The sequence below is a fragment of the Delphinapterus leucas genome, chromosome 18, assembly GCF_059928025.1.
Source record: "Delphinapterus leucas isolate spDelLeu-1000000601 "Yukka" chromosome 18, BTC_Dleu_Yukka2, whole genome shotgun sequence".
Taxonomy (NCBI): domain Eukaryota; kingdom Metazoa; phylum Chordata; class Mammalia; order Artiodactyla; family Monodontidae; genus Delphinapterus; species Delphinapterus leucas.
Window position 1 is genome coordinate 4,513,229 of NC_143146.1, and position 27,853 is coordinate 4,541,081.

At 36.0% G+C, this 27,853-nt stretch overlaps 1 protein-coding gene across 4 annotated transcripts in view; it reads right to left on the bottom strand.

Annotated features, from left to right (window-relative positions):
* Positions 1 to 1,076: 1,076 nt before the first annotated feature.
* ABHD13 (abhydrolase domain containing 13) overlaps positions 1,077 to 27,853 on the bottom strand; it is a 34,081-nt gene continuing 7,304 nt past the window's right edge. For 2 of the 4 annotated variants that reach the window (XM_089899385.1, XM_089899386.1), the window contains 2 exons: positions 20,849 to 21,867; positions 1,077 to 18,795 (listed from right to left, as the gene is read on the bottom strand). In XM_089899385.1, coding sequence (XP_089755511.1) covers positions 18,652 to 18,795; positions 20,849 to 21,847 — 1,143 coding nt within the window. In that variant the 5' untranslated portion in view covers positions 21,848 to 21,867 and the 3' untranslated portion in view covers positions 1,077 to 18,651. Of the gene's footprint in view, positions 21,868 to 21,980; positions 22,059 to 27,853 lie in introns of all 4 variants that reach the window. The other 2 variants (XM_089899387.1, XM_022576785.2) reach the window with 2 other exon arrangements.

The following is a 27,853-nucleotide window of genomic DNA, read 5'->3' on the forward strand; positions in this document are numbered from 1 at the left end:
TTGGCGGCTGCTTCTTAACCACTGCGCCACCAGGGAAGTCCCAATATGGTTAATTTTTGAATTTATAATCCTCACCCCATCCCAGAGAAGGAAAGATATCTCATTTGGGGAAACTTCTGTATGTCATGGATCTGCAACACGAAGAGGACTGCAGGAGGCACTGCACGTGTCATCTCAGGCTCCAGAAGGTGGCAGTGCATGGCGGAAAAAGCCCCAGCCACACTCAGAAAATCCGGGTCCTGATTACAGTTGCGTGTCTAGGTTTGGTCCCTTCACCCTTGGGTTTCATCTCATTCCTCTGTGGAATTCACTTCTCTCTCAGGTCTCTTCCACTCTAATCAGTACAGAGAAAGGCATTTTGATTCCCAGGACTGTCCTTTGTCTACAGTGCCTCCTGTGGCCCTAGATTTTTTTTTTTCAAATTGTGGTTTAAAAACACATACCATAAAATTTACCATCTTAACCACTTTTAGGGTACAATTCAGTAGCGTTAAGTGCATTTACCCTGTTGTGCAACCATCACCACCATCTTTCTCCAGAACTTTTTCATCTTGCAAAAATGAACGTCCATACCCATTGAACTAAGAACTCCCTTTCCCCTCCCTCAGGCCCTGGTCACCACCATTCCACTTCCTATCTCAATAATTTTGACTACTCCAGATACTCATATAGGTGGAATCATACAATATTTGTCTTTCTGTCACGGGCTTATTTCACTTAGCATTATGTCCTCAAGGTTCATCCAGGGATGGCATGTGTCAGAATTCCATTCCTTTTCAGTGCTGAATAATATTCCAATGTACATATGTTTGCCTGTGATAGTAATGTAGGCAGCCCTCATCCAATCCATCGAAGGCCTGAAGAAAACAAAGAGGCTGACTTCCCCTTGAGTAAGAATGAACTCCTCCTGCCTGTTAAGGGGGACACGTGTCTTCTCCTGCCTCAAGACTTGAACTGAAACAGTGGCTCTCCTGGGGTCGTGAGCCTGCTAACTTTCATAGTGGAACCTACAATATCAGATCCCCTGGTTCCCAGGACTTCAGACATGTACTGGAATATGTATGTATGTATGTGTGTGTGTGTGTGTGTGTGTGTGTGTGTGTGTACACACACACACACACACACACATACTGAAATACATGTATATTTACACATCCTGTTGGTTCTGGAAAACATTGATTAATATAATACCACATTTTGTTTATCCATTCATCCATCGATGATGGATGATAATCAACTTGGGTTTCTCAATGATCAGTTTGGGTTGCTTCCACATCTTAGCTACTGTGAATAATGTTGCTATGAATATGAGTGTGCAAAATCTCTTTGAGATCCTGCTTTCAATACCTTTGGACAAATACACAGAAGTGGAGTTGCTGAATCACATGTTAATTCTATTTTTAATTTTTTGTGGAACCTCCATACTGTTTTCTGTAGCGGCTGCACCCATTTTATTGATACATGTCCATCAAAGTGCTCAAGGTTCCAGTTTCTCCACATTCCTGACAATACTTCTTATTGTCTGTTTTTTGATAGTAGCCATCCAACAGAAGTGAAGTGATATGTCATTGTGGATTTGATTTCAATTTCCCTGATTAGTGATGAACAATGGACATTTTTTTAAGGTCTTTAAAGTTTACTTTAAAAAATAACACAGGGCTTCCCTGATGGCGCAGTGGTTGAGAGTCCGCCTGCCGATGCAGGGGACATGGGTTCATGCCCCGGTCCGGGAAGATCCCACATGCCATGGAGCGGCTGGGCCCGTGAGTCACGGCTGCTGAGCCTGCGCGTCCGGAGCCTGTGCTCCGCAACGGGAGAGGCCACAGCGGTGAGAGGCCCGCGTACCGCAAAAAAAAAAAAAAAAAAAAAAAAAGGAATCCGCCTGCCAATGCAGGGGACATGGGTTCGAGCCCTGGTCCAGGAAGATCCCACATGCCGTGGAGCAACTAAGCCCGTGCACCACTACTACTAAGCCTGAGCTCCAGAGCCCGTGAGCCACAACTCCTGAAGCCCGGGCACCTAGAGCCCATGCTCTGCAACAAGAGAAGCCACCGCAGTGAGAAGCCCGTGCACCACAACGAAGAGTAGCCCCTGCTCACCGCAACTAGAGAAAGCCCGCGCACAGCAACGAAGACCCAACGCAGCCATAAACAAATAAATAAAATTTTTTAAAAAGTGAGGAAACAAAGCTTAATGTTTCATAGATGTATGCAATCTGGTCTCCAAAGTGTAGCAATTCACAATCCTGCCGGCAACACTTCCTTGTGCTCTTGCCAGCATGAGATTTTTTATCAATTATTTAAATCTTGTTCCTGTTAAACTTGAAAAACAAAACAGTGTATTGTTTATACACTGACACCAAATTAAACTGTTATTCCAGCTACCTCTGGAGTAGAAAGTCCTAATTCTATACTAATTTCACTAAAAATTAAATTCTTGTGATTTTAAAATATAATAACCAACAAATCCTCCCAAAACTCATACATTCCAAAGAAATAAACTAGTACTAAAGATGCTAATTGGCCCTCCTCCCTTTTTCACATCCCCTTCTTGGACCATCTGCCCCATGCATAGCCCAATAACTGGGCTGGGAGTTGCAGGCATCTTTGGTGACACCAATTATGGGCTAAGTCCAAGCAGAGCAGAAGTCGATCTGCTAAGAGAAAGCAGAGATATGAGACCATGTGACTCTAGAACAGCCAAAGAGAAGCTTCATTCATTGATTCTTTGATCAAATTGTCATGGCAGGGTCTGCTTCTGTTGGCATCTTACAAAATTCAACACTCTTTCATAACTAAAAACATTCAACAAACTAGAAATAGAAGGAAATTACCTCAACATAATGAAAGCCATATATGAAAAGCCCACAGCTAATCTTTAGAGAAATGCAAATCAAAACTATAATGAGGTACCACCTCACACCGGTCAGAATGGCCATCATTAAAAAGTCTACAAACAGGCAGTCCAATGGTTAGGACTCTGTGCTCTCACTGCTGAGGACCCGGATTCGATCCCTGGCTGGGGAACTAAAATCCCACAAGCCACACGGCACAGCCAAAAAAAAAATGCGTATAAATAATAAATGCTGGTGAGGGTGTGGAGAAAAGGGAGCCCTCCTACACTGTTGGTGGGAATGTAAACTGGTGCAGCCACTGTGGAGAAGGGTATGGAGTTTCCTCAAAAAAATAAAAATAGAGTTGCCGTATGATCCAGCAATCCCTCTCCTGGGCATATATCCAGAGAAAACTCTAATTCAGAAAGATACAGGCACCCCAGGGTTCACAGCAGCACTATTTACAATAGCCAGGACATGGAAACAAATGTCCATCAACAGGTGAATGGATAAAGATGTTGTATATATATATATATATATATATATATATATATATATATATACAATGGAATATTACTCCACCATAAAAAAGAATGAAATAATGCCATTTGCAGCAACATGGATGGACCTAGAGATTTTTTTAAGCTTTTTATTTTATACTGGAGTATAGTTGATTAACTGTGTTGTGACAGTTTCAGGTGTACAGCAAAGTGATTCAGTTATACATATACATGTATCTATTCTTTTTTCAGATTCTTTTCCCATTTAGGTTGTTACATAAGGACCTAGAGATTGTCATACTAAGTGAAGTAAGTCACTTACAGAAAGACAGATATCATATGATATCACTTATATGTGGAATCTAAAAAAAAATGATACAAATGAACTTATATACAAAACAGAAATAGACCCATAGACAGAGAACAGACTTGTGGTTGCTGAGGGGGACGGGGGTGGGGGAGGGAAGGATTGGGAGTGTGGGATTAGCAGGTGCAAACTATTATATATAGGATGGATAAACAACAAGGTCCTACTGTACAGCACAGGGAACTCTGTTCAATACCCTGTGATAAATCATAATGGAAAATAATATGAAAAAGAATATACATATATGTATTGATATAACTGAATCACTCTGTACACACAACATTGTAAATCAGCTATGCTTCAATAAATTTTTTAAAAAAGCCCACAGCTAACATCATACTCAATGGTGAAAAACTGAAAACTTTCCCTCTTAGTAACAAGGTCAGAATGCCCATTTTTGACGCTTCTATTCAAAACAGTACTGGGAGTCCTAACTAGAGCAATTAGGCAAATAGAAGAAATAAAAGGCTTCCCAATTGGAAGGGAAGAAGTAAAATTGTCTGTTTACAGATGACATGATCTTATATGGACAAAACCCTAAGATTCCACAAAAATATTGTTAAAATAAATAAATTCAGTAAAGTTGCAGAATATAAAATCAACGCACAAAAATCAGTTGTGTTTTCATACACTAACGATGAACCGCCTATAAATGAAATTAAGAATACACTCCCATCTACAATAGCTTTAAAAAGAATAAAATAATTAGGAATAAACTTAACCAAGTAGGTAAATGGCATGTACACTGAAAACTATAAAACATTGCTGAAAGTAATTAAACAAGACACAAATAAGTAGAAAAACATTCCACGTTCATGGGTTAAAGGAGTTAATATTGTTAAAATATTCGCAATACTCAAAGCGATCTACAGATTCAATGCAGTCCATGCCAAACTATCAATGGCATTTTTCACAGAAATAGAAATAACCATCTTAAAATTCATACGGAATCTCAAAGGAGTCCAAGTAGCTAAAACAATCTTAAGAAGGACAAAAAACAAAACTAGAGTCTTCACAGGAAAACGAACAAAAAAACTATAGAGTCTTTACAATTGCTGATTTTAAAACACAGTACAAATTTACAGTATGGTACTGGCAGGAAAACAGACACATGGACCAATGGAACAGCATTTAAGAGACAGCACAGAAATAAACGCTCACTTCTATGGTCAAATGATCTTTGACAAAGTTTTCAGGGCTACACAATGGGGAAGGGATAGTCTCTTCAACAAACGGTGCTAGGAAAACTGAATATCTACAAGCAAAACAATAAAATGGGGCCCTTCTATTACACCATAAACAAAAATCAACTCAAAGTTGATTAGATACCTAAATGTAAGACCTGAAACTATAAACTCCTAGAAGAAATCATACAGGAAAAACTTCACGACACTGGATTCGGCAATGATTTCTTAGATACGGCACCCAAAGAACAGGCATAAAAAGCAAAAGCAAATGGAACTACGTCAAACTTAAAAACGTCTGCATAGCAAAGGAAACAACGAACAAAACGAAAAAGCAATCTACAGGATGGAAGAAAATATTGCAAACCACAGATCTGATAAGGAATTAGTATCCAGGATACATGAAAATCTACAACTCAACAACAAAAATCCCCCCATAACCTGCTTTAATAATCAACAGAGGACTTGAATAGACCTGTCTCCAAAGAAGATAATTTGTAAATGGTCAACAAGCACATGAAAAGATGCTCAACATCACTAATCATCAGGGAAATGCAAATCAAAACCACAATGAGGTACCACCTCACATCCGTTACAATGGGCACTATTAAGAAAAAAGAAAGTAAAGTGTTGGCAAGGATATGGAGAAATTGGTACCCTTGTGCTCTGTTGGTGGGAATGTAAAATGGTGCAGGTAGTACGGAAAACAGTATGAAAGTTCCTCGAAAAATTAAAAATAGAATTGCTATGTCATCTAGCTCATCTTATTTCCTAGTATATATCCCAAAGGATTGAAAACAAGATTTCAAAGAGGTATGTGCACACCTATTTTCACTGCAGCATTATTCACAATAGCCAAGAGGTGGAAGCAACCTAAATGTCTACTGGCTGATGACTGGATAAAGAAAATGTGATGTATACATACAATGGAATACTATTCAGCCTTAAAATAGAAGGAAAGCCTGTTTTATGCTATAACACAGATGAACCTCGAGGACATTATGCTAAGTGAAGTAGTCACAAGGAGACAAATGTTGCATGATTCCATTTACATGGAGTATATAAAGTAGTCAAATTCAAAGAAACAGAAAGTAGAATTATAGTTGCCAGGGGCTTGGGGAAGGGGGAAATGGAAGTTGTTCAAAAGGTAGAGAGTTTCAGTTTTGTAAGATGAAAAAAAATCTAGAGATCCATTGCACAGAGCATATAGTTAACACTAACGTACCATATACTCAATAATGATTAAGATGGTAAATTTTATGTTTGTGACTTTTACCACAAGAAAAAAAGATAACTGACTAATGACAAAATAATTACAGTTGTGAAATTTATAACATATACAGAAGCAAAATATATGACCAAAATAGCACAAAGGCAATAAGGGGAGGAACATAAGCATACCATTTTTAGGTTCTCAAATTTCACGTGAAGAGGTCTAAAATTATCTGAAGATAAACTGTAAATTTAAAAAGAATGCTGAGAGAACTTAAAGAACGCCTCAAGATGAATATTTTTAAGATATTTATTTGACCCAAACAAACAGTTCATCAATTTGAAGTCTTTTTTTTAAAGAAAATAACATTTTAATATTCGTATGGAAATGAAAATGATTTAGAATAGTGAAAAAATCTTGCAAAAGAATAAATGTTGAGGATTTACACGAAACGATTTCAAAACGTTCTAGAAAGCTTTAATGGGTAAGCGAGTGGTACTGAAATAAAGGTAGAGAAGTCAATGGGACAGAGTCAAAAGGCCAGAAACTCTGTGTTGGTCTGTGTCTCTCAGCTGCTACAAAGGCAGCAGAGTCAGTACTATCAAAAACGGCCTTGTTCATCTGCTCTTGGTCAATGAGTGGTTATAATTCCAAATCTTAAAATTTCACAGTAACAGAAAATCTAAACCTAAATGCCGTCATCTCTCTTTCTTGCTCTTTATCCTAATCATATATATGTTCACTTCTGCCACCTCTAAGTATCCAGCTAAGGGAAAAAAGAAAATATAAGACTTAACTTTGTCATTATTTTTATTGCCACCTTAGCGGAGTGGACATTACTAAGTAAAGAAAGGTGTGGCAATCGATCGTAGTGAAGGTTGCTGATAATAGCTGCAGAACGTGGCCCACATTCATGACGAAATCTCACTTGTCAGAGAAACAATAAACTGAATTAGAGTGTATGTCGGGAATATGACTGTATGTGAAGACTGAATAAAAGTGTTTTCAGGCAACGGCGCCTTGCTTCTGATTACGTGCAGAGTAAATAGTACTGTGTCTTCCAGTCCCCGTCCTGGACCATGGATTCCTGTGGACTCTGCACTATAATAAAAGGAGCTGTTCTATACCATGACCCCAACTGCTAATCTTGTTCACCATGATGCTATATACCAAATTTCATAACCCATGTGTAATTCAAGATGCAATTAACACTCAACAAGCTCAGGAGCTCCCCAGTTGAGGAGTAAACTCATTCATTCGTTCAGATTTGGAACAAGGCTACAAACCTTGCTCCAGGCTGCCCAGTGCCAGCTACTCCGCAGAGCTGAATAAACACCTCATTCTCTTTCTCCTTTAGGGACATATCTCTTTCTCCTACCCTTTAAAGGTTCAAATGCCTCAGCCTAGGTCCTTCGTTCTCCTTTCCTTTTAGACTCGTGCCCTAAACATTCTCATCCATTCCTTCTTTTTTTTTTTATTGTGGACATATATATGTAACACAAAATGTACCATTTCATCCATCTTTTGATAAACAGTTCAGTGCATTAGGTACAATCACACTGCTGTACGCCACTAATTCTTCTATCAACAGTATCGCTGATGGCTATTCAAACTTGTATCTTTAGCTCCGATCTCTTTCCCCAAAGCTAACGGCCTTTTCAGCATCTTCTTTTGGATGTTATTCCAGTCAGGTTTCTCTTAGGTGCAAGCAACATAAACCATCTCTAGCTAATCAGATAGAAAGGATTCTATTGAAAGGATTTAGAGTCACTTGCAGAATCTATGGAAAGAATCAGAGAATCATGCTTAAGCATGTTTGGGGGATTGAATATATACACCTCTCGCAATCACGATACAGAAGTGAGCCCATAAAAATACCACTGCTGTTACAGCTGGGCACAGACTACCACTTGCAGTCACAGCTCTGGGTACCTACTGCTAGAAGCATAGGTGCTGGAGGCTCTGAAATCTGCATCTGGTTGCTGGCGCTCCACTGCTACTGCCACATTAGCATGGATTTGATAATGGCCTTCCTTTTCCACACCACCAGCCTTTACCTGGTTGACAAAGTCTGGGTCATCACAGCTGCAAGGGGAGCATCCAGCTCTGACCCATCGGATGGAACATTTGCCAAAGCAAAGGGCAGGTGCTAGGCAGCTGAAAAGGATGAAGACTGCTCACACCTTCTTCAGGAGACACCTCAAACTCATTACGAATTTAACTTGAACTCCTGATATTTCTCCCAGAACATTCTTGGGTTCTTTTAATCAACCAGGTATGAAAGGCAGAGATATAGATGTATTCATTCTATAGTCTTCTGCACCTCTGACAATGGCTTACAACCCAAGTGCATCTTGAATCCATCCACATCTCTCGAGATCCACTACCATCATTTAAATCCAAGAGTTTCTACTTAGAATATTCCTAGTCTCACCCATTATAACAGCTTTACTGAATATAATTTACATGCAACACTATTCATGCATTTAAAGGTACAATTCAATGATTTTCAGTATTTTCACAGAGTTGTGATACAGATTGATCACAGCAATCTATTTTAGAACATTATCATCTTCCCCAAAAGAAACTCTATATCCATGAACAGTCACTCCCCATTCCCTCTCACCCAATACCCCTATACTCAGACAGCCACTAATCTACCTTCTATATCAATGGAGTTGCCTATTTTGGACTTTGCAAATGAATAGTCCTTTGTGACTGGCTTCTTTCACTTTGCATGTTTTCAAGGTTTGTCTATGTGTAGCATCTATCAGAATTTCATTTCTTTTCATTGCTGAACAACATTACATTGTAGGATTCATCACGTTATTTATTCAATCATTAGTTATTGGATTGTTTCCACTCTTTCGCTGTTACGAAGGATGCTGCTATGAACATTCATGTACTAGTTTTTGTATGAACATATATTTTCAATTCTCTTAGATACATACCCAGTCGTGCAGATCCTGGACATATGCTAACTCCATTTTCAACATTTTAAAAACTGCTAGATGTTTTCCGCAGTGGCTACTCCATTTTTCATTCCCACCAGCAATGTGAGTGTTCAAAATTTCTCCATATCCTCGCTGACACTCGCTGATACATTGTTTTCTGTCTCTTTGATTATACCTGTCCTACTGGATATGAAGAAGTGTCTCATTGTAGTTTTGACTTGCACTTCCCTTATTATTAATGACAGTGAACATCTCTTTATGTGCTTATTGGCCACCTGTATGTCTTCCTTGGAGAATGTGCCTTTGCCCATTTTTAAATTGGGTTGTTTGTCTTTATATCGTTGAGTTGTAAGCGTTCTTCATATTCTGGAAACAAGTTCCTTATCAGATATACGATTTACAAATATTTCCCCCCTTTTTTATAAGTTGTCTTTCACTCTCTTGATAATGTATAATGTCCTTTGAGGAATATTTTTTTAAATTAAGCCGAATTAATCTATTTTTTTTCTTTTGTCCTTTGTGCCTTTTGTGTCATACCAAGAAACCACTGTCTAATCTAAGGTCGCAAAGATGTGACTACGTTTTCTACCAAGAGTTTTACAGCTGTAGCTCTTACACATGAGTCTTTACTCCCTTTTTAATTAATTTTTTATATGGTAAGATGTAGGAGTCCAAATTCATTCATATGCATGTGAATATCCAGTTGACACAACACCATTTGCTAAAAGACTGTCCTTTCAACAATGAATTATCTTGGCACTTTTGTCAAAAATCAGTTAACTGTAAATATATATTCATTTATGGACTTTCAACTGTAGGCCATTGATTTATACGTCTATCCTTATGCCTGTATGTCTTGACCATTATACCTTTCTAGCAAGTTTTAAAATCAGGATATATGAGACCCCTGACCTTGTTCTTCTTTTAAAGATCGTTTTAGCTATTCTAGATCCTTGCATTTATGCATGAATTTTAAGATCAGCTTGTTAACTTCTGCAAAAAAAAGAGACAGGTTTGATAGGGAGTGTTTTGATCCATTGATCAAACTGGGGAGTATTGCCATCATTTTTTTTTTTTTTTTTTACATCTTTCTTGGAGTATAATTGCTTTACAATGATGTGTTAGTTTCTGCTGTATAACAAAGTGAATCAGCTATATATATACATATATTACCATATCTCCTCCCTCTTGTGTCTCCTCCCACCCTCCCTATCCCACCTCTCTAGGTGGACACAAAGCACCGAGCTGACCTCCCTGTGCTATGCGGCTGCTTCCCACGAGCTATCTACTTTACATTTGGGAGTGTATATATGTCCATGCCACTCTCTCACTTCATCCCAGCTTACGCTTCCCCCTCTCCGTGTCAAGTCCATTCTCTACATCTGCATCTTTATTCCTGTCCTGCCCCTAGGTTCTTCAGAACTATTTTTTTTTCTAGATTCCATATATATATGGAATATATATAAATATATGTGTGTGTGTGTGTGTGTGTGTGTGTATTTGTTTTTCTCTTTCTGACTTACTTCACTCTGTATGACAGACTCTAGGTCCATCCACCTCACTAGAAATAACTCAGTTCGTTTCTTTTTATGGCTGAGTAATATTCCATTGTATGTATGTGCCACATCTGCTTTATCCATTCATCTGTTGATGGACACTTAGGTTGCTTCCATGTCCTGGCTATTATAAATAGAGCTGCAATGAACACTGTGGTACATGACTCTTTTTGAATTATGGTTTTCTCAGGGTATATGCCCAGTAGTGGGATTGCTGGGTCGTATGGTAGTTCTATTTGTAGTTTTTTAAGGAACCTCCATACTGTTCTCCATAGTGGCTGTATCAATTTACATTCCCGCCATCAGTGCAAGAGGGTTCCCTTTTCTCCACACCCTCTCCAGCATCCATTGTTTGTAGATTTTTTGATGATGGCCATTCTGACCGGTGTGAGGTGATACCTCATTGTAGTTTTGATTTGCATTTCTCTAATGATTAGTGATGCTGAGCATCCTTTCATGTGTTTGTTGGCAATCTGTATATCTTCTTTGGAAAAGTGTCTATGTCTTCTGCCCATTTTTGGGTTGGGTGGTTTGTTTTTTTGCTATTGAGCTGCATGAGCTGCTTGTAAATTTTGGAGATTAATCCTTTGTCAATTGCCTCATTTGCAAATATTTTCTCCCATTCTGAGGGTTGTCTTTTCGTCTTGTTTATGCTTTCCTTTGCTGTTCAAAAGCTTTTAAGTTTCATTAGGTCCCGTTTATTTTTGTTTTTATTTCCATTTCTCTAGAAGGTGGGTCAAAAAGGATCTTGCTTTATGTCATAGAGCGTTCTGCCTATGTTTTCCTCTAAGAGTTTTGTAGTGTCTGGCCTTACATTTAGGTGTCATAGAGCGTTCTATGTTTTCCTCTAAGAGTTTTGTAGTGACTGGCCTTACATTTAGGTGTCATAGAGCGTTCTATGTTTTCCTCTAAGAGTTTTGTAGTGTCTGGCCTTACATTTAGGTCTTTCATCCATTTTGAGTTTATTTTTGTGTATGGTGTTAGGGAGTGTTCTAATTTCATTCTTTTACATGTACCTGTCCACTTTCCCCCGCACCACTTATTAAAGAGGCTGTCATTTCTCCATTGTATATTCTTGCCTCCTTTATGAAAAATAAGGTGACCATATGTGCATGGGTTTATCTCTGGGCTTTCTATCCTGTTCCATTGATCTATATTTGTTTTTGTGCCACTACCATATTGTCTTGATTACTGTAGCTTTGTAGTGTAGTCTGAAGTCCGGGAGCCCGATTCCTCCAGCTCTGTTTTTCTTTCGCAAGATTTCTTTGGCTATTTGGGGTCTTTTGTGTTTCCATACAAATTGTGACATTTTTGTTCTAGTTCTGTGAAAAATGCTATTGGTAGTTTGATAGGGATTGCATTGAATCTGTAGATTGCTTTGGGTAGTAGAGTCATTTTCACATGTTGATTTTTCCAATCCAAGAACATGGTATATCTCTCCATCTGTTTTTTATCATATTTAATTTCTTTCATCAGTGTCTTATAGTTTTCTGCATATAGGTCTTTTGTCTCCTTAGGTAGGTTTATTCCTAGATATTTTATTCTTTTTGTTGCAGTGGTAAGTGGGAGTGTTCCCCTAATTTCTCCTTCAGATTTTTCATCATTAGTATATAGGAATACAAGAGATTTCTGTGCATTAATTTTATATCCTGCTACTTTACCAAATTCATTGATTAGCTCTAATAGTTTTCTGGTAGCATCTTTAGGATTCTCTATGTATAGTATCATGTCATCTGCAAACAGTGACAGCTTTATTTCTTCTTTTCCAATTTGGATTCCTTTTATTTCTTTTTCTTCTCTGATTTCTGTGGCTAAAACTTCCAAAACTATGTTGAATAATAGTGGTGAGAGTGGACAACCTTGTCTTGTTCCTGATCTTAAAGGAGATGGTTTCAGATTTTCACCATTGAGAATGATGTTGGCTTTGAGTTTGTCATATATGGCCTTTATTATGTTGAGGTAAGTTCCCTCCATGCCTCCTTTCTGGAGGGTTTTTATCATAAATGGATGTTGACTTTTGTCAAAAGATTTTCCTGCATCTATTGAGATGATCATATGATTTTTCTCCTTCAATTTGTTAATATGGTGTATCACGTTGATTGATTTGCGTGTAGTGAAGAATCCTTGCATTCCTGGGAAAAACCCCACTTGATCATGGTGTATGATCCTTTTAATGTGCTGTTGGATTCTATTTGCTAATATTCTGTTGAGGATTTTTGCATCTATGTTCATCAGTGATATTGGCCTATAGTTTTCTTTGCGACATCTTTGTCTGGTTTTGGTATCAGGGTGATGGTGGCCTCGTAGAATGAGTCTGGGAGTGTTCCTCCCTCTGCTATATTTTGGAAGAGTTTGAGAAGGATAGATGTTAGCTCTTCTCTAAATGTTTGATAGAATTTGCCTGTGAAGCCATCTGGTCCTGGGCTTTTGTTTGTTGGAAGATTTTTAATCACAGTCTCAATTTCAGTGCTTGTAATTGGTGATTGGTCTGTTTATGTTTTCTGTTTCTTCCTGGTTCAGTCTCAGAAGGTTGTGCTTTTCTAAGAACTTGTCCATTTCTTCCAGGTTGTCCATTTTATTGGCATAGAGTTGCTTGTAGTAATCTCTCATGATCCTTTGTATTTCTGCAATGTCAGTTGTTACTTCTCCGTTTTCATTTCTAATTCTGTTGATTGGAGTCTTCTCCCTTTTTTTCTTGATGAGTCTGGCTAATGGTTTATCAATTTTGTTTATCTTCTTAAAGAACCAGCTTTTAGTTTTATTGATCTTTGCTATTGTTTTCTTCATTTCTTTTTCATTTCTTTCTGATCTGATCTTTATGATTTCTTTCCTTCTGCTAACTTTGGGTTCTGTATCTAATTGCTTTAGGTGTAAATTTGTTTATTTGAGATGTTTCTTGTTTCTCGAGGTAGGATTGTATTGCTCTAAACTTCCCTCTTAGAACTTCTTTTGCTGCATCCCATAGGTGTTTTTCTAGGTATTTTTTATTTCTTCAGTGATCTCTTGGTTATTTAGTAGTGTATTGCTTAGCCTCCTTGTGTTTGTATTTTTTACAGATTTTTTTCCTGTAATTGATATCTAGTCTCATAGCATTGTGGTCAGAAAAAATACTTGATACGATCTCAATTTTCTTAAATTTACCAAGGCTTGATTTGTGACCCAAGATATAATCTATCCTGGAGAATGTTCCATGAGCACTTGAGAAGAAAGTGTATTCTGTTGTTTTTGGATGGAATGTCCTATAAATATCAATTAAGTCCATCTTGTTTAATGTATCATTTAAAGCTTGTGTTTCCTTACTCATTTTCATTCTGGATGATCTGTCCATTGGTGAAAGTGGGGTGTTAAAGTCCCACTTTAGTTACTGTCAATCTCCTCTTTTATGGCTGTTAGCATTTGCCTTATATATTGAGGTGCTCCTCTGTTGGGTGCATAAATGTTTACAATTGTTATATCTTCTTCGTGGATTGATCCCTTGATTACCATCTTAACAATAATAAATCTTTCAATCTACAAATATGTGATTAGTTTCCATTTATTTGACTTCTTTTATTTCTTTAAAAAATGTTATGTAGTTTGCAGAGAAGACATTTTGCCTTTATTGCCAAGTACATTCCTAAGTATTTCATTATTTTTGGTGCTACTGTAAATGGAATTTTAAAAAATATATTAGGGCTGCCATTAACATAGAGCCACAAACTAAGTGACGTAAACAACAAAAGTTCATTCTCTCACAGCTCTGAACGAGAGATATCCGAAATCAAAGTGTCAGCAGGACCATACTCTCTCTCCTGGCTTCTAACGGCTGACAGAAATCCTTGCCATTCCTTGGTGCTGCTGCATAAATCCAACCTGTCTTCATTGCCACACGACCATCTTTCCTCTGGCTGTGTCTTCACATGTTATTCTCCTCTCCATGTATGTCTGTTTCTATGTCTTTTCTCTTTTTATGATAAGGACACCAGTCATACTATATTAATGGTACACCCTACTCCAGAAGGATCTTATTTGAATTACATCTTAATGAAATTTGCAAAAACCCTATTTCCAGTAACATCACATTCATAGGTACCAGGTGTTGGGACTTCAACATATCTTTTTGGGATACATAATCCAAGCTACAAAACTCTCATTTGGGGGTTGTTTCTTGATGGTGTATACAAACGAAATTGATTTTTGTATATGGATCTTGAATCCTGCAACCTTGCTGAGTTCATTTATTAGTTCTCATATTTTTAGTGGATTCCTTAGGATTTCCTATAAACAAGCTCACATCATCTGTAAATATTACTTCTCCCTTTCTGATCTAGATGCCTTTTATTTCCTGCCTAATTGTCCTGCATGGAACCTCCAGTACAATGTTGAATTCGGGTGATGAGCTTGGGAGCCTAGCAAGGTGAGAGGACATTCCACCTAGCAGTTAAAGCACCGGACACGGGTAAACACATAGAGGAGGAATGAATTTGGCTTATGAAACAGAAAGAGAAAACTTCTTTCACAACGAGATTGTGTAGTTGGTGAAGGACCTTATAGACCAAGAAGTCTTGACTTTAATGAGAAATGAAGTCACTAAATGCTCTTAGGGAAAGGCATGCAGATTTTTCTGACAAATTAGAACAGGACAAACATGGAGGAGTGGGGTCAGTGGATTTGGACACCAGATCATAGACTATTCAGTTATCAAGAATAAATGACAGGGAATTCCCTGGTGGTCCAGTGGTTGGGACTCCACACTCTCACTGCCGTGGACCTGGGTTCAATCCCTGGTCAGGGAACTAGAATCCACAAGCCACACAGGGCAGCCAAAAATTTTTTAAAAAAAGAATAAATGACAAAAAGGAGTCAGAACAATACGTGGTACATAACAAGCATTCAATTAAAACGTCAGCTATTATAAAATAATTCCAGGGACTGGTATGGTGGTATGGTAATAGAGGAAAGGCTGGGAAAATAAATCTTATTGGAAAAGGAAACAGCAAGATCAGATATATCATTTTCACTTCACGAGGAAGATGACTCCTAAATTTTTCTATAAAAGGCTGAGGAAAGAGGATGAGAAGTCTTATGAGGTTAATTAACTTCTACATTTTCCTGCAGGAACATACATTTAACTACTTTGAAAAAAGTGTAGTTTCTTGTATATTCCTAATTTTCTATACATAGCCACTTTTAATTTCATTTCAATGTCTTAAATCAACTCCAACATGGATAAAAACAAATTGTTTCACTGAGTAAATGAGGGAATGTGCAATTGTCCTAGATTTAGAACTGGAGATACATTCAGATCCCAGCTCCATTCTGGGTAATCTTGAGCACATTACTGAATCACTCTGAGGTCGTTTATTATAAAATGGGAGTTTTATATGTAAATTACTAGACAGTTTGCTGTGAGGGTTCAATGACATTAGCACATTCTACACTTGTAGGTATTGAAAAAGTATCTTTTCCCTCCCTTCCCCTTAATAAGACAGGAGTTACAGTCTCTAACCAGATCCAACTGCTCATCATCTTTAGGATGTAAAGCAGGAGTTGAAGAGTGAAATAGGAATGTGAAAAAATTATCACTTGAAAGTAAGAACTAGTTATCTAAAGGATTCAGGTTGGTGATCTCTCAGGGAAGTACATGAGGGATGCTTCTTCCCACCAGATCTACCCACGGAAAAATGGTCTCCACTAGGTGAATTCTTCATCTGCACTTACAGGGGCCATTTAAGGTTTGTCATACATTTCCTATCATCCAGCTGGTTGTGACACTATTTAAGCATGCAAATTTCTGGTTAAGGAAAGCAAGCTACAGCCCCCTGAAGGTCGAATGAATATTAGGCCATTTTTGTAATCATCCCAAATCATTAACACAGTATAATAAGAGAAAAAAAAGCATAATTTCATAAAAGGGCACTTTATGAAATCTCAAGACAACATGACCATGAACAGTTAAAATCTATTTATTCCTAGATTAATGTAGCTAATCAAATGCTTTGGGTCTATTCATTCACCAGCAGTTCACATATAGAAAATATTTAATATTAGCCTAAATGAAATGTATGTGAGAGAAAAATACGAGGAAAGGGAAAATAAATCTAACTTCTACTTTTTATTCACACCATTAGTACAATAAAAATTAATTTCAGAACAAATTCAGGAGTTTATTTGATCATTAAGGAAGCTTTAATGTCCTACCATATAATCTAGGTTAATAGAAAAGACTGAATACAAACTATCTTAAGACATTAATCAAACTTTTAATGTATCAATTTATTGCATATGTCAGTACAGAAAAATAGAAAGTGTATTTTAAAAGAAATTTATTGTAAAAACACAAATGTAAATGTTTGCTTTTGCCATGATTAGCACATAATGTACTATAACATTCAGATTTGAGTTATAAAATTTTATCACTGCTTCAAATAAAATATGGCAAATAACAAAAATATGATTTACATTATGAAATTGGATTAACTTATTTTATCCTGAACGTATTTGAAGAAGTTGAAAACAACTTGAATTTTCAGTATATGGAGTACTGACAGAAATTCTGTTATAAATGATGTTAAACAACACACACTCATCCCTGTTACATATGTATATATGACACTTTTCGTAAAAAAAGTGTCTCTTACACACAGTCCTATTGTTAAACTACATTTTTAAGATACAAAATATAAATGGAGGTATATTTGCACCATCTGGCAAAATGTGTTGACTACTATTAGGATGAATGCATTTATTTTGTCATACAAATGAATATACTATTTCTGATTAGCTGAGATGATGTGTGCATATGGCAATATAAGTCAACAGAAGTGCTTTTTATTTTCTACTCCGATTTTAAAAATATGTCTGTGCTCTGTCATTTCCCAACTTTACCTGAGTGATATGAAAATACATAAATTTAAGGATAATCCAAAAGCATTATGACTAATTCTTTTCACATTTCTTTCTCCATAATTGCTGTCAAACATAATAAGAAAAACAGAGAGGGGAGAGGTCAGTGGAGGTTTTCAGTATATCTCAATCATAGTCTAATTTAAAAAGTGACTTCTGCGACACCCTCTTTTAAGGTTTACCTTATTTATTCCTAACCTCAAGGACAGGACTCAGTCAAAAACTACACTTTGGCTGGGCTTGCATGATAGTTTATATAAAATTGAGTATGGCCTTCATTCTTTAATTCCACCAAACAAGCCCATACCCACCTCAAACCAAATCTTATAAACAAAAGAAATGAGTATGAAAGCATCAGGTGGTATGATTCTCAATAAATATTACGGTATCATTAATCTGGTGACACATTACCAAAGGTAGAATTTGGGTTATTCTCAACCGTCTACAGTCATGAAAAGATAAATTTAAGCTGCCCCATAACAAATTTCAGAACACCATTTTAACAAAACCACCAATTTTACAGTCAAAGTGTTTGCAAAAACATAGGGTAGATGCAGTATCAGGTGCTCCAGTTGCCTTCTCCATTAGAAACACCTTGAGTTCAAATGATCTGTTTTACATGTTATGCTTCCTTTTCACCAACCTCACCAGCTAATTATTTCCTAGATCTACATTTAAGAACGATGTCACATTTCCCTTTCCAGTTGTTTCTATCCTATTAGTATTCTTTTATCTGTTACAAATGATTTTTTCCTGTATTTTGTAATATTTTTTTAGGATCTTTTTTGCCATTTTACCCCAATAATCCCTTTTAAAATAATGGATTTTGATCTCAACGGATTTTTTCTTGCCATATTTAAAATGACTCTAGAGTTTCCAAATTCCAGTAGCTTAATAACTTAAAAACTCATTCAGAAACTCCTACAGCTGCTCTTACATCAATGAGCCAGAAATTAATAAACAAGATGGACACACACCTATTCCCACTAAGAGATGAGTCCAAAATGAAGGTGTGACTCATGAAGAATTCACGTTTTATTAAGACCAATTGCTTTGGCCACAATATTAGACATGCTTTAAAAAAATGATGCCACAGGCTTCATGGACCCCTGATAATAGGAGTTTGTCTTCTACTCTCTTCCCATCTAAGGAACCAGTCTCAAATACAGAAGGAAACTAGGAAGGAAAGATGTGCTACAACCCTAGACACCTTTTCCTTTTGTTGCAGAAAGAAAGGCTCCTCAACCCAAAGAGGAGAATGAAGGTAGGCATGGGACACATGTACTCCACAACTTCTGAAGTCCTGGGTCAAAAAGAAGAGGGGGGGATTGTTAATAAACATGGAGTACTAAAAAAAAAAAAAAAAAAAAAGCAGCATAAAACAAAACACTGATGAAGAAAAAGCTTTTTATACTTCATCAGCATAATATTTATAACTAAAGTTGATAAATTCCTCCATAGTGTACTAGACTAAATCATCACATGAAAACATAAGGTACTTTGTAAACTTTAAAGAATGATCCAAGTCTAAGGTATGCCATGTATACTCATGTCTAAATACACTACATTTTGTTGTATTAACGTTCTTGTTAATACATTACTATTTAGGATAGTCATTCTACATAGCTATGATTGACAAGATGAAAAGTAGCCTTTAAGTGTAGTGAATTTATAAATACAAAATACACCTTCCATGATACGCGTTTCCAACTTTTTTTAAAAACGCATGATGTTTTTACAATTTATAGAAAACATTATCCTTTAGAAATCATACTTGCTATAATTTATTTTTTTCTAAATACTGACATAAAGTGAATGATAAGAATGTTATTTGGCAAAAGTATTTCTAGCCCTATCTCTATGGAAAGAGCTTCAATTAAGGTCAAGATTACTGACCCATTATTTCTCTGCCCTAGCTGCTTGCACAAAGCCAATAAATATAGCTAAAATACTCAGAATATCATATGTTAAAGCTGACATAACATACAGAGCTCAATTACATCTAATTTTTGAGGACTGCTTGAAACAACTTAGCTTATATATCTTAAGGTAAATCCTGTAAGGATTAAGGGGCTCTTTTTTTAAATAAGATTTTTCTTACCTTCTATATGTCGAAATACTACTTCCCACTTACAGCCATTTAATTGTTAAATGTGGTCACAGGTTCTGTGATCAAAAGCTCTAGAGTTCCTTTATCCACACATTCTCACATGTAGAAAATAAATAAGACTTCCTAAAGCTGTCTTTTGATGCAGTTCTTCTATTTCATAACTGAAACATCAGACCAAAGAATATAGTTTTCATTTACTTTTGTTTTTGTAACTTTTATTTTCAGAAAGTCCAATAAATGATATCCTGGCTTTAGTGGGACAGATATACCTAGATACTTGGACTTAAAAATGAAATGTGGGAATTCTTGTAAAATAGTATGTACAATAATGTAATGATAAGACTTCCTAATTCTTAAACAGATTCTAATCTTCATTATGACTGCTATTAGTGGTTCGGCTGTAGACTTACAAAATCGACAGAAGCTAAAATTCTCTTTGCCACCAAAATTACAAATGTTAAAAAGTTCAAATATGCACATCAAAGCTGCAGTAAAATTCTCAATTTCTATTTTTACATGCCATGATCCAGACTGTACCTAACAAAACACGGTACGTTTATATTGGAAAATGGGGTCCCATTTATTTGTAAGAAAAAGCTGGATCTCAGCATTCACCAGAGCAAAATTCAATGGCAACCTGCACATAGGCCTCAATTTCATTTCTTGCTAAAAACAAAATAGAGTTTACATAAAAATAGATATAACCCAGGTTACCATATACATTGGTATATGACCAGTATTTACATTAAAAACATTGCATTGCATAAGTCAAGGAATAAAATACCACCATGCATTTCATTTTTACGGTGAAAAATGCAATTACAGAACTAAGTTTGCTTACCATGATTGTCCCAATATTTACTAAAGGAATAATACCCAAAGGTTTCTTGTTTACATGTCTCCTTCCACACTTAGTCATTAATCTAAGTGTCACGTAGATTACACAACTTCAGCAACAAGAAACTTCTGAATATGCTATTATGATAGCATACTAAACTAAAGATATGGATACATAACCATATTGAAAGGTTCGATGAAAATGTATGAAATCCCAATAATTATAGTCCTTCAAATGTAAAAAACTATTTGGATCATTTTAAAGGAGCACTGAAGTCCTTTCAAAGTTTAATGTCACTCTTCAGACAAGTACAGATATAACACACTTCTAGAAAGGAACATTCTTTATCATTCTGCACAAATTAAAATACAGTGCATTAATCAAAAAAAAACATTATATAATTGTTACATTAGATGAAGTTTTTGCCATTTCTTCAGGAGAATGACTCTTTATTACTTCTTTGATGAACTGTTCAAGGGCAGTGAAGTAACCCTGGCATTGCCATGTATCATTATGAGTTCCATCAGGAAAAATGGCTAATCTCTTAGTCCGAGATGGGGAAAGTTCATAAAGTTGCTTCATCATTACTGGTGGGATTAATTGGTCAGAGAGTCCAGAGATGAAAAGAGAAGGCATTCTGCACTGAGAGATTTTTCTGTAGGACAAAAATTTATTTTTGTAGCACCATAAAGGAAGGTAACGCATTGGAAAGAATGAAAATAAAGTGCTGGCCATATGCGGTATGCTTAAAAATGTGTTCTCCACCATAATGGCTGAAATCCTATGTGAATTTTCAGAGGCCAAATGAATAGCTACTGCCCCTCCCAAGGAACGGCCGAAAAGAAAAATTTTTGTTTTGTCAAGGTCAGGTCTGGTCATCACGTAGTCTAGCACAGCCTCAGAATCTAGGTAGAGTCCTTCTTCACTTGCTTCTCCTTCACTTTTTCCATATCCTCGATAATCAACAAGCAAAAGATTAACTTTGAGGTTAACCAACATAAGCAATGCATTCGGTAACCTGTGACCTATGTTGCCTGCATTCCCATGAAAATAAATTATAGTTGGGGAATAGGGCGAATTGTCTCCAGTGTATCTTATCAAAATAAGATTTAGACGCACTCCATCTTTGGTTCTGATGAAAATGTTTTCATGTGGAATACCAGTCGGCATGGGAACATAAAGGCGTGAAGAAGATGGCTGTTCTGGGAAATAAAGCAATACATCCTGGAATTTATAGAGAATACCTGCTATTGATATGAATATTAACAAAAGTAAGATAATGCCTCCATACAGATGGAAAGTCACTATTAAAGGTAAAAGAGAAATACGGCAGAGAGCCCAAGACCATGAAGCCAAAGCTATTAGCCATCTTTCAACAAAGTTCCACAGCATCCAGGACTTTTCCATTGTGGCTCTCCGTAAGCGTCCTGAAGAGAGACAGAGATAGGGAGAATCAGTAATTCAACATATATCTATTATTTTAAAAGTTAGATCCATGATGTAATAAATCATGGTACTAGGTGAATCCTTGGAAACCTACATCAATCCATCCACAAAATCGATTGTTCTAATTTTCTTCATTCCTTCAGTTCTCAAGGTCTCCTTTCTCCCTCCACTGCTGTATATATGAAACACAAATATTCATCAAACTATATTCATTTTCTTAAAAAAAATGCAGGTACTTTCATTCATGTATTCTCCTTGATTTGACAGAAAAATAAGTTGATGCCATGTTCCCAATTTTTTATATGAGGGAACAAACGCTCTGGAGCATAAGTGGATTGGCTGTGTCCCAGCTTTGCAGACAGAAGAGCCTGGAGACCAAGCAGCACACTTCTAATGCTCCTGGTGCACCCACTGGTCAGCTAGGTAAGGTGAGGGCAACTTTTTAATTTGAGGTAAAACTGACATATGCCATATTAATTTCAGGTGTACAACATAATGATTCAATATCTGTATATACTGCAAAATGATCACAATAAATCTAGTTAACATCCATCTCTATACATAGTTACAAAATCTTTTTCTTGTGATGAGAACTTTTAAGATCTACGCTTAGCAACTTTCAAACATGCAATACAGTATTAACTTGTCACCATGCTGTACATAACATCCTCATGACTTATTTTACAACTGTTAAGTTTATACCTTTTGACCCACTTCTTTTATTTTGCTCACTACCCCCAGCTTCTGGCAACAACCAATATGTTCTCTCTATCTATGAGTATGGGGTTGTTTTGTTTGTTTTCAGAATCTACACATAAGTGAGATCATATAGTATTTGTCCTTCTCTGACTTACTTTACTTAGTATAATGCCCTCAAGATCTATCCATGTTGTTATATATGGCAAAATGTCCTCCTTTTTAATGGATGAATAATACTCCATTGTGTGTGTGTACGCACAGACACATCCCACATTTTCTTTATTCATTCATCCATCAATGAACACCTAGGTTGTCTCTGTATCCTGGCTATAGTAAATAATGCTACAGTAAACATGGTGGTGCATATATCTTTTTGAGTTAGTGCTAAATTTCATGACTTTAATCCATTTTGAGTTAATTTTTCTGTATGGTGTAAAACAGTAGTCCAGTTTCATTCTTCCACATGTGGCTACCCAGTTTACCCAATATCATTTATTGAAGAAACTGTCCATTCCTCATTGTATATTCTTGGCTCCTTTGTCATAAATTAACATATTATGTGTGGGTTTATTTCTGGGCTCTCTATCCTGTTCCACTGATCTATGTGTTTGTTTTTATGCCAATACCATACTGTTCTGATTACTATAGCTTTGTAATATAGTTTGAAATCAGGAAGCATGATGTCTCCACCTTTGTTTTCCTTTCTCAAGAATACTTTGACTATTCAGGGTCTTTTGTAGTTCCATACATATTTTAGGATTATTTGTTTTATTTCTGAGATAAATGCCACTGGAATTTTGATAGGGATTGTACTGAATCTGTAGACTGCTTTGGGCAGTATGAACAATATTAATTCTTCCAATCCATGAGTACCAAATACCTTTCCACTTTCTTGTGTATCCTTCAATTTCTTTCATTAATGTCTTATAGTGTTCAGTGTTCAATTCTTTTACCTCCTTGGTTAAATTTATTCCTTGGTATTTTATTCTTTCTTTAAATTGAAATATAGTTGACTTACAATGTTTTGGGTGTACAGCAAAGTGATTCAGTTATATATAGATACATACACACACACACACACATATATATAACTTTTTCAGATTCTTTTCCATTCTTTTCCATAATGTCATTACAAGATATTGAATGTATCTTGGGCTACATAGGCGGTCCTTGTTTATCTAACAGTGTATACCTGTTAATCCCAAATTCCCAATTTATCTCCCCCTCCTTCCCCTTTGGTAACCATAAGTTTGCCTTCTATATCTGTGAGTCTATTTCTGTTTTGTAAATAAACTCATTTGTATAATTTTTTTATATTCCACATATAAGTGACACCATATGGTGTCTTTCTCTGTCTGACTTACTTCAATTAACATGATAATCTCTAGGTCCATTCATGTTGCTACAAATGGCATTATGTCATTCATTTTTGGGGCTGAGTAATATTCCAGTGTGTGTGTGTGTGTGTGTGTGTGTGTGTGTGTGCGTGTGTGTATGCCACATCTTCTTTATCCATTCATCTGTTGATGTATATTTAGGCTGCTTCCACGTCTTGGCTACTGTAAATAGTGCTGCTATGAACACTGGGGTGCATCCATCTTTTTGAATTACAGTTTTCGTCTTTTCTGGATATATGCCCAGGAATGAGACTGCTCGATCATAGAGTAATTCTATATTTAGTTTTTAAGGAACCTCCATCCTGTTCTCCATAATGGCTGCACCAATTTACATTCTCATCAACAGTTTAGGAGAGCTTCCTTTTCTCCACAACCTCTTCAGTATTTATTATTTGTAGACTTTTTGATGATGGCCATTTTGATTGATCAGTGTGAGGTGGTATCTCATTGTAGTTTTGATTTGCATTTCTCTAATAATTAGTGATGCTGAGCATCTTTTCATGTGCCACTGGCCACCTGTATGTCTTCTTTGGAGAAATGTCTATTTAGGTCTTCTGCCCATTTTTGGATTGGGTTGAGAGTTTTTGGGGGTTTTTTGATATTGAGCAGTATAAACTGTTTGTATATTTTGGAAATTAAGGCCTTGTTGGTCTCATGGTTTGCAAATATTTTCTCCCAGTCCATAGGCTGTCTTTTCGTTTTGTTTATGATTTACTTTGTTGTGCAAAAGCTTTTAAGTCTAATTAAGTCCCGTTTGTCTATTTTTGCTTTTGTTTCCATTTCTCTAGGAGATGGACCCAAAACAACTTTACTGAGCTAGGTAGGTTGAGGGCAAATTTTATTAAAGAGGTAGTTAACAGATTCTAACCTATCAAGACCAATCCAATAGAATTTATTGTCAATTTTCTTTTTCACATTATAGAAAAAATTATAATTAAACTAAAATATAAAATATGTTCCCTTCTATTTGGAGGTTCTCACAGCTAAATTTAAAAAATAATTTAAATGGAACACTAGTTTCTAATATTGTATTATTTTTAAGAAAAAGTCTAATCATTCGTCTTTCATATCTGATTAAAAAGAAACTTTAGATAGTTAATACTGTGAAATATGCTCAATCTTTTATAGAGCCCTCACTGCAATTTCATACCAGCGGGTCAACAAAGATTGCTACAGTATACTGATAAGGCCATAAACACTTGGGGGATAAGTGTGAAACAAAGACACAGAAATTCTGTTTCAGAACCAGAGATAAATGAAGAAAACGACTTACTGGAGAAAAATCTTTTTAAAGTTTGCTAAAAACTATAACTGATGTAAAGAAAATACAAAAGAAAAGCTTTCAGAAGTCATTGTTTTTATCAAATAAAGTTTATGTGTGTTGTCTTAAAAAGGCACAAGAGGTGAGATGTTACAATTTTGCTTATGTAGTACTCATTTACTTATATATTTACCATTTTAAAAAATTACATTCTTTTACTCACTAACAAAACTACCATAAAGAAGTTATTCTTAAATTTAATAAATAATTGTTAATGACTTATCTTTATAAAATTTTACTGTATGTCATAAGCTAATAAATGTGGCATTTTAGTTCATCAAATTAAACACTGAAAACCAAGTTAAATTATACTGGCTACAAAGATGAGTTAGACAATTTAATAGATTCGATTTTTTATTATAATCTCACCAAAAATATTTTACTATTCCGCTAAACATGGACCTTCGAATCTGAATTTGCGTTCAAATAACTCTCTTTGAACATAAACCAACAGTGTAGCATTTTTCTGAAGTTTCTCTAAAATCAACACTGCCACCCAGTTGCAGCAAGTTTTATTACAATAAGCACTATGTTAAGCCAGAGAAAAGCAGGTATGTGAGGTAAAACAAAAATCCAAGCTTAACAACTAGAGAAGCAATACCTGAGCATTAGGTGTCAGACCTGGATAAGAACCAGATTGAAAGAGGCTACACTACAGCAGCCAAATAAGCCAATTACACTGAATACTGAATAACTGTTCCAGGTCAATAATCAATGCTGTTTACAATCTCTGACCACTATTCATCAACAGCTTAAATTATACAGGGCTCCTCTATAATCCTTCACTGTAGTGGATAAGTCTGAACAACACATCTGAGCACTTAAATTTTTCATGTAATGCTTACTTAATTTTATTTCTTTAAGAGAATGATTTTCATTCGTACCCGGAAGTTATATTAGGAAAATTTGAAAACAGACTGGCATTTACTTTATACATCAAAATAAAATAATTTTTGTATAATGATTAGGATTAACAAGGTTTGGGATATAACATACAAATATACTAAGGCACTGTGTCATTTGGAAAATAAGATACCATTTAAGATATTTCTTTAGGGAAAAAAATGTACTTTTTTTCATAGTCAAGCCAATCGTTTATGGCAGAAGTATCAGAGAGATGAGTAACTCAAATATCACTTATTTGGTGATATAGTAGAAAAAAAACACTAAAATTCCATCACCCTTAAAGTCTGCTCTACCATATATTTGTTAAATAATCCTGGGTTTATCAGTTATTTCCAGTTTGAATTTCCTTTTCAGTAGAATGAGAATTCTAAAAATGCCTATTTATAAAGGTGGTCAGCATTATCAAATAAAATTAATAAAAAAGCATTTACAAATGCTACAGATACATTAACTTCATTTGCTTTTGTGACTAGTATTTCTGGCTGTACTACTACATTCTTAACCATGTTCTGCTTGAATTAGCATCAAAATTAGAACTTACCAAGCACCTATAAGAAAAAAATATATAGGAATTTGATAAGGGCATGGCAAAGCACTCCTACAACCTGGATAATCAGGAGTGAATTGACACAAGTTTTCACATCAAAGTTCTTATAAAAAACTACTACAACACTAAATAAAACATAAACCTCATAATACATGGACAGGGCATATTTTGAAATTCAAACCACCTATATAGATTAAACTATATAAAGTTTTCGATTTTCAAACTTTGAAAAAATATCTTTTTTTAAAAAGTAGCCTTTTTTTTTTTTTTTGCTGCCTCCAAAACAAGACTTCACTCACAGAAAAGGCTCAGTAAACAGCTATTATCATCACTACCATGACTGTCATCATTACCATCATCTTTGTTTTTACATCATCTTATTTCATTCTGTCCTTCTTGGGAACTGCAACTAGATGTTTAAAGATAAATTTGCTTTTTTAAACACACAGTTGCTTGCATATATTTATCATCATTCATAGGAAATTATGGCAAAACATCTATTTTTTAAAGGTCTTTCTATAATGTACACAGTAAATCTAACCTCATAGAATGAGAAATGCCTGAGAACATGAGAAATGCTAGCATCACATGACAGTCAAATCTTTTGTTGAGAAATTTCCTGAAAACAAGTTTCTGAGCTCCTCCCCAGAAATCACAAGCTCTGTACAGAGATCAGCCTTTTGGTCTCTCGCACTGGGCTCTTCCTTCTCCTCTTTCTTCCAGAGGATGGGAACAGGACAGGATCCATGATCAGTGAGAGCTTCTGAAATAAGTTCTGCTCAAGCATCTCACTGTTGATCCAACCAGCTCTCCCATTTGTAACTACAGAAATATTTAAGGGCGTTTTAACCCCGGAATAGGGAATTGTTGATGCGCTAGCTCTCAATATCCAGAGACCTGCTGCCTGGCTGAGATGACATATTTCGAAGTGAAGTGAGGCTGGGACAGAAGTATGGTCTCCCTGTGATCATGGTTAGTGAATAACAGCAGCCGTCTTCCTGGGCTCCTCTGTCAGGAACCACAGTCCCCAGCATACCTCATGCTCTGGTGGCATCTCTGAGGGCTATAACAATGTCTGAGCAATTTTCATTAATTTT